General features: G+C 46.8%; 1 protein-coding gene across 1 annotated transcript in view; it reads right to left on the minus strand.

The window, feature by feature from the left end:
* The window catches only part of LOC142574444 (uncharacterized), a 103926-nt gene that overhangs the window by 64069 nt on the left and 26508 nt on the right, over positions 1-13349 (minus strand). The window contains exon 3 of the mRNA XM_075683520.1: positions 8979-9047. Within this exon, the coding sequence (XP_075539635.1) occupies positions 8979-9047 (69 nt within the window). The remainder of the gene's footprint in view (positions 1-8978; positions 9048-13349) is intronic.

The following is a 13349-nucleotide window of genomic DNA, read 5'->3' on the forward strand; positions in this document are numbered from 1 at the left end:
TCAAGTGCATGTTACAAGTGTCCCAATATGCACAGCACAATGTTTACTGCAATAATTTTATTCATGTTCTTGAATAATAAACAAAATAATAAAGTGAAAGCTCCTTTATAAGGTGTGTTCTGGGGCTCGACTGGAAAGCAGTGAGTGCACTGATCCTACTGTTGCAGAGCAGCCCTCTGGACCTTGCCACACTCTCAAGAGCCTGTGCCTGGCGCTCGCCCACTGCCACCAGGTGGTTGAGTGCCTCCAGCAGCAGAATGTTTTGCTGCAAAAAAAGTTGATTGTTGGAATGAATCAGCCGCATATAAATCATTATTTACAAATAAAAATGCTCATTGCACTATTGGTACTAACTGCCCTTAACTGTGGAGGCCTTTAGTGTATGCATAATAAAACACTTTGTCGGGACAACATTGCTTTATTTTTCATAATGGGTTGTTTTTTTTAGAGCCAATTGTAATGTTTATTAGTGTGCCAACAGCTGAGGTGTCCTCGAACTTTCACGAGTCTCTACTGTCAGCACCACAAACCTATTTTTGTTCGCTGCAAAATCAATGGCGCTCCCTACAATCCCGTCTTATGCGAGCTGATTGCATCCTATGCATACAAACATCATTTTTGTCCCATTACGTAATTTTCTACCATCCTCAGCTGCAGTTGTCTCTCCTTGACATCCATTCTGTCATGCTTATGTAATCACCTGTTATAAATTGGCAACAAGTGATTGAAGACGTGCATGGCCTGCCTACCGATTCCATTTTTTTTCTTAATCTCAACTAGCATATCAGTTGCCATGGTTTACTACGCCACTGTCTTCCTGCCTTAATGCTATCTCCAACTATTTTTGTTACTTCGCTTTCTGCACAGTCCTCGACTTCTCAAGTTTCTTTGTTAACCTCCAGGTTTGTGTCCCATATTGCATAACCGGTAGAACGCAACGATTCTAAACATTTTTCAAGGATATCGGTAACGTGGCGATCACGATTCGGGAATGCCTCCCATGTGCTGTTCAACCCATGAAATTTTTGTGTAAGTTTCCTGCTTTATATCAGTACCTGCTATTGATATTTTGCCTGGATAAAGATACTCTTCCATAGATTCTGCGGGCTGAATGCCACTGATGAATGTCTGTTGTATCACTAAGTTAGTGAAGGTTACCTTTATCTTTTCCATATTTTCGCGGGCCCACGTACATGTAAAAGCACAAACACTCATTGGCTCTCAATGCTTTTTTTAAACTGCTGGACATTTAGTTCGTTACTACGAAAGTGACTTAATCCGTGCACTATTATTATGCTAAATATGAAACAGTAGAAATATACTTATCTGCAGTTTGTCGATGCCTCCGTCACTGTGTTGGTTGCGAGATCCATCGTCGGCACCACCTCCTTGTCACATCGTAGCTATATCGGCTGTCTTCCTTTTGCACACACTATGCAATATTCGTGACGCTCGCACTCACGCAGAGTGGAGGAACTCAGCGCACTCACAGAAGCAGCACCGGATAAGTTGTTTGTTCAGGATTGTGCCGTGAACAGTAGGTACGCGTTGCGATCTGTAAAATCGCCTAAGCTATTCGCAGTCTTTCGGGGTGCACGGAAAGATTGCTCACGGAGGAACAGAACTATCCAAGAAATAGTGGTCATTGTCGAGCCTGATCACTACGTTGCGCACTGCAAGCTCGTTGTATGAGTTTGTTTACACTGGGCCTCTTCGATGTTTAGCCGCCATGCTCGCCCGATGAATGTATGTGATGACGCCACCACAGCGTTCCCTCGTGGTATAATGCGAAGCGTACTAAATTACAAATTAGTTGAATACACATTCAGTGTACATCTTGTAAGCTTTAAAATGCTTTTAAACCACGTCAAACTAACTAATAATATTGTATTAAATGCATTTGTTTTATAACTCGCTTGTGCGTGTAATGCACTCGGTGGAACGACAAACAAGTGAAAGAAGGCGCGACCATGCACCGACGGTATGATCACGTGAGCCCCAGTTTGTCGACCGCCCAGAAGGCAACGCCCAAGGAATGATAGCCAACTAGAGTGAATCTAGATAAACCAATGAAACTGGAGGCTTGTCGAAAGATAAACTGTGTCTCGGTACCATTTGTGCTTTCATCTTGGGGTGTCGCCAGAGCTCGTGAAGATCCCGAGTTTCGCCAAACTCGGCGCATCCTGCATAGCACCCCTGCTATTGTGCCTCCTGCAATACGACCTGTTGAAGTTGCAACAGTGGCGTAGCTGCTGGAGCCTCAACCCCATGCGGACAACCCCTATTAGGAATCTTACAGCCAGTTCCTAAGCTCCACCTCTCGTAGCGAATCGAGTGCACCGTTTCAGTCGGCGCCTGCTCGGCCTGAGCCCGGACGTCACTCCTGTTGCGACTCCCACAAGCATAATAATAATAATATTTGGGGTTTTACGTGCCAAAACCACTTTCTGATTATGAGGCACGCCGTAGTGGAGGACTCCGGAAATTTTGCCCACCTGGGCTTCTTTAACGTGCACCTAAATCTAAGCACACGGGTGTTTTCGCATTTCGCCCCCATCGAAATGCGGCCGCCGTGGTCGGGATTCGATCCCGCTCCCACAAGCATGGCTACATCAGCGGCGCTTCTTCCTCCTTCACAAACAGTGGCTAGCCTTTTCCCAGGTGTCTCTTGAACACCCTCGCGTCTCGGAAATATTCCACGGCGATGCTTTTGAAGATGTCGAGGACTGGCTTGACCAGTACAAACACGTCGCTCTGGTAAATCGCTAGAACGACCAACAAAAGCTCGCCGATGCTAAAAAACAGCGCTCGTACATGGTATACGAACAGGGAACCAAACTTCCAAACGTAGAGCAATTTTCGTCGTCAGCTCCTGGATACATTCTCGAGCTCGGACAGGCGCGATTGCGTGCAACAACTTATTGAGGCTCGGGTACAGAAACCCAACGAAACCGTCGCCATGTATGCGGAAGATATGGCCCGTCTATTTCGCCGAGCTGACCCCGATATGACCGAGGCAAAGAAAGTGCGTCATCTGATACGGGAAGTTAAGGAACCAGTCTTGCCGGTCTTGTAGGAAACCCGCCAACAACCGTCGACAAATTCATCAAGGAAGCGACTGTCATCGAGCAGGTGCTCCAGCACCATTGCCGCCACTTGGACCGCCAGGCCAACAACACGCCACTCAGCTCCGCAGCTAAGATTATTAACCACACTTCTTTACGGGACATGATTCGAGAAATCCTGAGTGAAGAGCTGCGAGCGCTGGGCATTCCTCCTGCAGAATCACCGGTCGTTTCTGTTGCCAAAGTCGTGCGTCAGGAGTTAATGCAAGCGTTCTCCTCACCAGCGTGGGTGGGCTCGGTGGCTGTGCCACGATACAGTCCGCTAAACTGCTGCTGTTTAATATGGAGGTGCTCATCATCGCACTGATCGGCGCAGCTCTCCCCGCTACCATCTCGGCTGTCCCACACGCAACTTTAATCTGCCTGGAACCGTGCCTTGGCCGTGCCTCTGCTGTCTATCGCCAAGTCACGCTAGCCACGAGCGTGATCAACCCTATCACCAGGGAGCTGCCTGCGTCAGCAACATCTGGCAGATCACCTATAAAAGACCAACGCCTTTACGCGCCAACCTGTGGGCTCGGTGGCTGTGCCACGATACAGTCCAATAAACTGCTGCTGTTTATTATGCAGGTTATTCAGTGTTATAATCTTTACGCTAAGGAATCTAGCGACTATGTTCTGGTACTGCTGCCGAGCCCCAGTGTCTGTTTGCCATCGCAATGAATTGTATTCATGTCTCGCGCTCTTTGCTGCTACTGTCAGGCGACATAGAAACTAACCCCGGTCCTGACTCTACTTTACTAACTGAACTAAAGAAACTGTCCGCTGGGAAATAACAGTTAATTAACGAGATTAAAGGTTTAAAAAGCGAACTAGTCGAGACTAACAATTCGATTTCCGAACTAAACCGAAGCATGCATGCCGTCGAGAGCTACTGTAAACACATTGAGGACCTGCAGCGGCAGGTTGAAACTTTTAAGACTTCTGCGGCCGTGACGACACGGGCATTCTCCGATATAGAAGCGCGCATCGATGACGCAGAAAACTGAGCCCGCCGCAACAACCTTATTTTCTTCGGTATCCCCGAACCAAGTGCGTCTGAATCCGCCGCTCAGGCAGAGGAAAAAAAATCATTCGGCTTTGCGCAGACCAATTGAACATGACCGTGAATCCTGAGGAGATTGAACGTGCGCATCATCTCGGCCGCCATTCTGATAACCGCGACCGTCCTATAATAGTAAAATTTCTTTTTTATAAAACCAAAGAAAAAGTTGAAAGAGACTAACTATAGCATTCGCGAAGACTACTCTCGTACTGTGCAAAATGGCCGGAAACATCTTTTGGCTTTTGCTAGGACCAAGTCAGCTGCATTTTCATTACGTTACAAAACTCTGTTTATAGAATCTGCTAAGTACATGTACGACGAAACTACAAAATGTGTAAAAGAAATCCAATAGCAATCGCTGCATCAGCGTCATACAACACACCGTTCGATAACGACAACTCACCCTAACAGTACTATTTCAGCAATATATTCTAGCATACGTAGCTTCCTTTCCAAACGTGACGTTGTATCTAATCTGGTCTTATCATCTGGATGGAACTCGTCGATACTTACCGAAACCTGGCTAACGGCTGACGTATCCGACGCGGAGGTCATGGATGACCTACCTAGTTTCCACGTTTTCCGTCACGATCGCCAGCGCTCTAGAGGCGGCGGGGTGGTCATCGCCGTTAGTAATACGATACCCTGCTCCGTTGTTCACAACAGAAGTGACCTTGAAATATTATGGCTACACTTTCGTGCAACCCCGCAAAATATTTTACTTAGCGTTCGCTGCCGCCCCCTGCGAGCAGAAGCTAGCTTTACTGAGAAGCTCAACTGCATCCTAGATGCAATAATGAAAAAAATACACTCGATCACGCTCAGATTTTACTCCTTGCAGACTTTAACTTCCCTAATATCAATTGGGATAGCTATCCACCTTCGTCGCATAGTACAACCGAAAATAATTTCCTCGCAGTCTGCTTTAATTTCAACTTAACCCAGCTAGTCTTAGAACCAACACGCGTAATGAATGACTCGGCCAACATTGTAGATCTCATATTAACTAACAATCCGTCTAGCCTATCTTCGATATCTTATCTCCCGGCAATTAGCGACCATAAAGTAATCCACACTGTCTTTAAATTTACCTTTCCAAAACGAGAATCATGGAATAAAATAATACGCCTATACGGCAAAGGCAACTACGAAGCCGCTAACAACGAACTTATGTCCTTCTACCCCACTTTCAGTGATGAATTCCACAACCGCACACTTCAAGCAAATTGGTCGATCTTCCAACAAAAGATCACCGACCTTGCTAATAACCACATTCCAGTTGTTTCAGTACCGACTAACAGAAATAAACCTTGGTTCACAAAAAATTATCAACCTTAGAAAACAGGAAAAAAAACGATTTTTTCCGGTCGGCAAAGCAAATCAATTGTGCTGTGGCCTGGGACAAATATTTCCAGGCAGACAAAGTTTATCTCTCAGCTATACGCCGCGAAAAACACTCCTTTTTCCATGACCCCCCCACGTTGCCTCGAGTACTAAACACTAACCCCCAGAAATTCTCGCAAATTTCTAAACCTCAAGCCACCGGATGCTATCACTATCACCGACCACAACGATATAGTAATCCCCGAAGAAGAGTGTGCTGATGCATTCAACCGCGCGTTTTCATCTGTATTCGCCACTGAACCTGATGTTCTGTTACCTATACCACCGTCACCTGTGCAATCTGTTATGCACCCAACGAATTTACTGAACATGGCATAACGGCAATAATTGAAAGGCTAAAACTCTCATCTTTATAGGGAGCGGATGACATCTACTCTAAACGGTTAAAAAATACTAAACTCATCTGCTCGTCGTACTTTACATTATTCTTCTCACAGTCTTTATCCTCCTGTAGCATCTCCGTCACATGGAAGAAAGGGCAGGTCGTTCCAATCTACAAATCAGGTAATAAAAACTCACCTCGTAACTATAGACCTATTTCCCTAACCAGCGTACCCTGCAAGATAATGGAGCACGTCATTTTCACCCAAATTATGCACTTCCTAGGCACGAACAACTTATTTCACCCATCCCAACATGGTTTTCGTAAGGGTCTCTCGTGCGAAACGCAACTTGCTGTGTTCGTCCATGACTTACACGTTAATCTCTATGCTAACACCCAAATCGATGCCATTTTTCTGGATTATGTTAAAGCATTGGACAAGTTACCTCACCAACGCCTAATACTCAAGCTCTCCCAGCTGAACCTGCACCCTGAAATCTTAAATTTGGTTATTAAATTTCTCACTAATCGATCACAGTCAGTAGATGTCAACAATTGCACCTCCGCAACCCTCCCTGTAACATCTGGCGACCCACAAGGTAGCGTTCTAGGCCCCCTACTTTTTCTTATTTATATTAACGACCTTCCCCTTAATGTTTCCTCTCAAATCCGTATGTTCGCTGACGATTGTGTTATCTACCGCACAATTACTAACGACTATGAACACAGTATTTTGCAAAATGACCTTAACAAAGTCCAAAACTGGTTCAACGACTGGTTAATGACCCTTAACGCCAATAAATGTAAAGTAATGTGCTTCACTCGCCGCCATCAGCCCTTATACTCACCGTATAATATAACTAATACTACCTTAGAAAAAGTGAACACATGTAAATACCTCGGCGTCACCCTTTCATACGACTTAGACTGGTCTGCTCATGTAACGCCCATGTGAGGGAATGGATAGCGATCCGAGACGGTGTCTGTGTTGGGCGCACGTAGTCGCCGCATGGGCGCCAATCACATCGGTCACACTTTCGTACCATTTGGCGAGCTTGAGACCGACTGTTCGGCCAAGGACGCTAACCAAACACTGGGATTCCTAAAACGCCATCTGCGTCATGCACCGCAACACGTCAAACTACATGCATTCAAGACGCTCCTACGTCCGAAAATTGAATACGCATCCCCAATCTGGTCACCAGATCAAACTTATCTCATCAATGCACTTGAAAGAATTCAGAATCATGCGGCAAGATTCATTCATTCTTCGTATTCTTACAACACTAGCGTATCACTACTAAAAGCACAGTCCGCCTTAAACACGCTATCATCCCGGCATCGCATTGATTCGTTAATCCTCTTTCACAAGTTTTATTACAGTTTGCTCCATCATGCACCATATGTGTTGGCCCCACCCCCTCGCCATTCCCTGCATACAGGGCATTCCTTGCAAGTAACCCGTCCACGCAGCCGAACTACAACCTTCTCTGCATCCTTCTTTTGCCGATCATCAACCGACTGGAACGGCCTGCCCCGTCACACATCCGAAATCACCTGTTCAACGACGTTTAATGATGAGCTTATTACTAATATTCTTCATTGAACTCATGTGGCCACTAATTAAAATGAACATTTGTAAACCCAATCCCTTATGTAATACCCCCACTGAGGGGTTTTTAAGGAAATAAAAGTGAAAAGTGAAGCCCCATGTCCAGCAACATGTCCAGCAACAGATCCACCGGCCTATGCCGACATGGTCCAACATCCTCCCCCTTCGCCGCCGGTAACGCCATTTCAGTCACTACCCGTTCCCGTGCCGTGGTGGCAACAGGAGTCTGTGAGACGACCTCCAGTTCACCTTGTTGCGCGCAGCCGACAGTCGACCACTCTGCTTCAATTGCGGCGAACCAGGTCACATTGCCCGTTACTGCCCCCATCCAGATGCTGGAACCGGCTCCCTTTTGCCTGCCGCTTCTCTGCACTTCGATGACCGTTGCGCCCCGAACAGTGATCAGCTGTCACCCCGTCAACCAGATTTACCACGTCGTCACTTGTAGTCCCCATTACCTGTGCATTACACTTCGCCAAACCGCCAGACTTTCACCACTGACGTCGGCAGGGCTGGTTGTTCCCCTAGTCCGCACCGGGTAAGCTAACGGCAGCGACCTCCGGGAGGAAGGTTGTCTTGTATCGAGGCGCCCAAAATACCCTACACGCTCCATATGAAGACAATATGACGACGACGAATGTTAACGCCGACCAAGACGGCATGACGACGACGAGTACTTACGCCGATGAAGTCAATATCACAACGACGAATACTATTCACGCCAACGACGTTGCCCGTGCCGATCTCAGCATTCGGGTGGACGGACATCACATCAATGCACTTGTTGACACTGGCGCAGAATCCTCGATAATGCGGAAAGACCTGGCTGACCACATTAAGAAAGGGAAGGCGCCATGGACTGGGCCCCACATAAGAAGTGCCGGGGGTCAATTAATGACACCAACGGGAACATTCACCACCCGAATTCACATCGGTGATTCCAGCTTCATTTCCACTTTCGTCATTCTCCCCGACAGCTGCAAAGACATCATCTTGGAGACGGATTATCTGCGAGATCAGGCACAGTCATAAACATTCCGAAACGTATGGTGACGTTTTCTGCCAGCCCATATGGCGACACCATGAATGATGGGAAACATGAGTGTTTGCGAATCGCCGACGATGTGACCCTTCAGCCACGACCCTCAGATTGTTAAATGCTAATTTGAGGTGTAATTATGGAAAGGCAGCTCAGAACCTGTGCCTCCTCTTAGGCTATGTCCGAGCAAAGAAAATATAGAGACATAAGAAAAATGAATCCTGGTATGGCGATGACATTACCCAAAATGAATGCTTGCGCGACTTTCATACAAAGTGAAGGAAAACAATATTCTTTAATATGTGCGAAAAACATAAGAAACATTACCCAGGCAGATATTTAAACGTGCAGTGACGACTTTGTGTTCTATTCACGAATACGAATATTCTCGACCTTCTTTGCGTATGGCTAATTGAAACAATCAGGCTTACCTGTTTCGAGAAGCTGTCGGGCAGTCCAAGAAAGTTCATTGACTGGAGGGTCCATTTCATCTTCGACGTCTGAAAACAGTGAAAAATTATAGCGTTCTGCAACATGTGGCGTAGTGTAAGACATCAAGTGGAGACAAGCAAAACAAAGAAATATGCTAAATGAGTTGTCGTTCCTTACAGAATTATGTAATCAGCATATTAAGGGCAGTGGAGAAAGCATCAGACATTACCGACTGCCAAGTAAGTGAACTCGCTAGGGCGGTGTGTTAATATTATGATTGGTTTGAAATAAAGTCGCAATATGAAAATATAAGCATCTAGGCATGAAAGAAAGAAAACTGATGTAAGAGTGCTCTAGCAGCCATCGTCATCTCCCTTGGCTGCCTCGAAATATATGGTGCGCTGCGGCGGGTATGTGTCGTGCGTCGAGATCAGAAGAAAATGGGAGGAGATTAAAAAAAGAGCTTCTTCGGCTTCTGCCATCGGTTCGAATGGAGGCAAAGAGCCATCTGTTACGTGAGCTGTTCCTTCAGCGCCTGCCACAGAACCTGGTAGTCACAATGTCACGCATCATGTAACCGCAGGCCTCCCAGTGTTCTGCCGACCCAGACACCTTGCTGGAGACCGCCTTGCCATCGCACGGAGAGAGTTCGAAAACATGCTGTAACTGGGCATCATCCGTCCTTGGTCGAGCAGTCGGTCTCAAGCTACCCAGTTGGTACGAAAGTGTGACCCATGCGATTGGCACCCATGCGGCGACTACGTGCGCCCAACACAGACACCGTTCCGGATCGCTATCCATTCCCTCACATTCATTACTTCGCAGTCAACCTAGCTGGAATTGTAACATTTAACAAGCTAAATGAAGTGAAGGCCTACCATCGAATCTCTGTCGAGCCAGCGGACATCCAAAAGACTGCAACTGCGACACCATTCGGTCTTTTCGAGCACGTTCACATACCGTTCGGGCTCAGAAACGCTGCTCAGACGTTCCAGAGGTTTATGAACGAAGTCACCCGGAGACTCCCCTTCATCTTTGCATTCCCCGATGGCCTCCTGGTGGCTATTATTTCATCCGAGCGGTAAACTATTTGCTCCCATCTTCTCGGCTCCAGGAACATGGCCTTTTCATCAACCCCGCAAAGTGCGTCTTTGGTGTCAACGACATTGAGTTCCTCGGACACCACTCGACTGCCGAAAGAATCATTCCAAAAGAAAGTTCGAGCCTTGCGCGAGTACCCTCGCCCGACGTCTCTGGGTGACCTCCGTGAGTTCCTTGGGCTGCTCAACTTCACCCGCCGTTCCCAACATCGATCGAATTATTATACCACTGACCGACCTTCTCAAGACCCCTAAAGCTACGCCACTGTCCTGGACATCCGACGCCGAACAGTCCTTCCAGGGTGCCAAAAACGCAGTGGCAGATGCCACCCTGCTTGTGCATTTTCTACATGTTGCGCCAGTGCGTCTTATCAACGATGCATCTAGGGCGGCTGTCGGCGCCGTTTTACAAAAGACCCAGCGTACCTCATGGTGCTCGCTAGAGTTTTTCTCCCATACTGAAGGCTGCAGAAACGCGCTACAGCACGTTCAGTCGCGAACTGCTTGCGGTATAGGCCCTTTCACCGTTTGCGAACATAGGCCCTGGACAGCTTCCGGTTTCGCTCATCGACGTAGCCCGCTAAATGTAGCGAGCAAAAAAGAGATTGGTTGCAATATCGAGTAGCAGGAGTGCGTTAAAATCTAAGCCCGCAAATTTTCAGCGCGTTTCATCTGTACTTAACGACAGTTTTACAAGTGAATGTTGCCGTAAGTAATACGAACATTTTATGTATTAGTCTTGAGGGCGTAATACGCATGTATTTTATCTCAAAACTTAAAAGTTGACTTTCCACACATTCAAACAACTAAAGACACGCCTCGCGTTCCGGCGCAGTAGACTGATAAGGCCCGTGACCGGAAGTTCCTTGGGGCCGCACTGTCTCCGCTGTTATCGCGCGAATGAAAACGTGTATACTTGGGCGTTTGGCATTTCCGACACCTGCTGCAAGGAACAAGCTTTCCCGTCATGACGGATTACAAGCTTTCGAAGTCCGCTTTTCGCGGTAATCACAACACTCATACCGCACCTGAGTTATGGCACCTCAATTTCATCTCCGAGTTCACGATGTACATACGGTACACCGAAGGCCGAGTCACGGCAGCGGCACATGACTTCTCTCGTATCGACGCAATACCGATGGCTGTACTTCGAAGAAATTGCCACGGCGCAGCACTTAAAGTCGAACTTCGGGAACTCTGGTCCTCTACTATGTCATTAGCGCGGCCCGACGTGCCCCTACGGTCACTTGCGACCTGTAGAAGGGTCAAACACACCCGTTCTTTCCATTCCGACCCTGCCCGCCCGCCCCGCCCCGGCAGAGCGGGGCTCGTGCCGGCTAGCGCTCCTGGTGCGTGCCGACCCAGCTTAGTTTCCTAGATGGGACGGTGACTGGCTGCAGCCAGCCTCCACGCGTCTACGTTCAGCGGCGTGAGGGCTGACGTGTCCTGGCAGGTAGGTCCGGGCCAGCGGTAGTTCCGGGGACGTCGGTCATTCGCTTGCCGAACCTGGTCCTCGGGCGGGACGTCGATGCGTCGCCTAGAAATTGGCGCAGGACCCAGAGAGGCGATCTCCGGTCGTCTTCTCCTCGAACGCTGCGCCACGGCCACCACGTCCTTCTTTGCGCGCGCCCCTTCTCCAAGATGGCGGCTCCACGAGCTCGCTTCACTCACTCTTCCTTGCCTTCTTTCTTCGTTTACGCTTGTCACTCCTGACAAACCGTTTTACTTTCTCAGGCAAAAGAAAACGTGTGCGTGATAATATACCAACAGAGCGAGAAAGGCTGGAACAAACAAATCGAATCAGACGGCGAATCCCAGGACATGTTTTCATTAAAGAGTATGCGAAGACATTTCACAGCAGGAACCACCTCAATTTGTGATGTACCAGGAGGAAGCGCTAAATCAAAGTTGACTTTCTTTTTATTAGCTCTAAATAAAATCGCTTTTGTTTTTGACCTATTTATAGTTAGCGAGTTGTTCAAACTCTAGGTGTGCAGTTTAGCGAGTACGTTACTTCTTCTGGATTGTATTTCCAACAATGTGATGCTAAAGAAATAAGCTAGTATCGTCATCATAGACTACAAAATGGGCATTTTGATCTATTCTTACTACGTCATTAATATATACATTAAAAAGTAGAGGCCCTAGGATACTTCACTGCGGTAGTCTGCTGTTTAGGGATCCAAGGCTTGATTTATAATTGTTAAGTTGTACCTGCTGCCGGCGATCACTCAAGTAGCTTTGCACAAGTGTGTAAAATGCCCCACGGTATCCGTAATGCTCTAATTTTTTAAAAGTGTGGTATTATTAATCCGATGAAAGGCTTTCGAATAGTCGATAAATATTCCAAGTATGTAAAGTTGACGCTCTAAACAATCTAATATGATTTCTTTTTGATGAAGTAACGCGGATTCCGTTAATTCCTTTCGTCTACCTGATGCCCGGTACAGTATGTGAGAAGGGCTTAGAGAGGAAGCCCAGCCTGAACCCGGTACAATCACATTCACATCGACATCGTCAGCCTGCTGCCATCATTCCGACGTTCTCGTTACATACTCGCTTATGTAGACGTTTATGCCCGCTGGCCTGAAGCATAAAGGGACGTTTGTTGGGCGAGTTGTTCCAAATTAATCTTGGGTGCTAGGCGCGAACACACACAGGAACATGAAAGGAGACGAGACAGAGCGCCAGAAGCAGTTCTTCTCAATGGCATAATGGCATCTGCAGTAACTTCTGTGTTTCTCAGGCCTTACAAAAATGACTTTAGACTGTGTATAGAAAGTCTATAGACTTTTTATAGACGACCTTGCCTTCCTATAGATTTGGACTTTTCTTGATACAAAGTCTATAGACGAAAGTCGATAAAGTTTCTATTTCTTTTTGTCTATTCGCAGTCTAGAGACGGTCTATAGAAGAAAGTCGATATGATGTTTGCTTCTTTTTTTGTCTACTTCCCCCACAACAGATGCCTATAGACAAAAGTCCATACAGTCTCTTTATTTTTTATATTATTTGTCTATAGACTTTCTATAGACGAAAGTCGATACAGTCTCTATTTATTGTTGTTCATTCCTCGTCTTTAGACTCTCTATAAACGATAGTCGATAAGGTGTATGTTTCTTCTTGTCTATTCCTACTCTGCGTAGTTCTTCACAAACACGCACACGGACACCCCCCCATATTCACGTACACACACACACACACACACACACACATACATATATATATATATATATATGTTATGAGCATTATATTACCCCTTCATGTTCT

The sequence above is a fragment of the Dermacentor variabilis genome, chromosome 3 (assembly GCF_050947875.1).
Source record: "Dermacentor variabilis isolate Ectoservices chromosome 3, ASM5094787v1, whole genome shotgun sequence".
Classification (NCBI taxonomy): Eukaryota; Metazoa; Arthropoda; class Arachnida; order Ixodida; family Ixodidae; genus Dermacentor; species Dermacentor variabilis.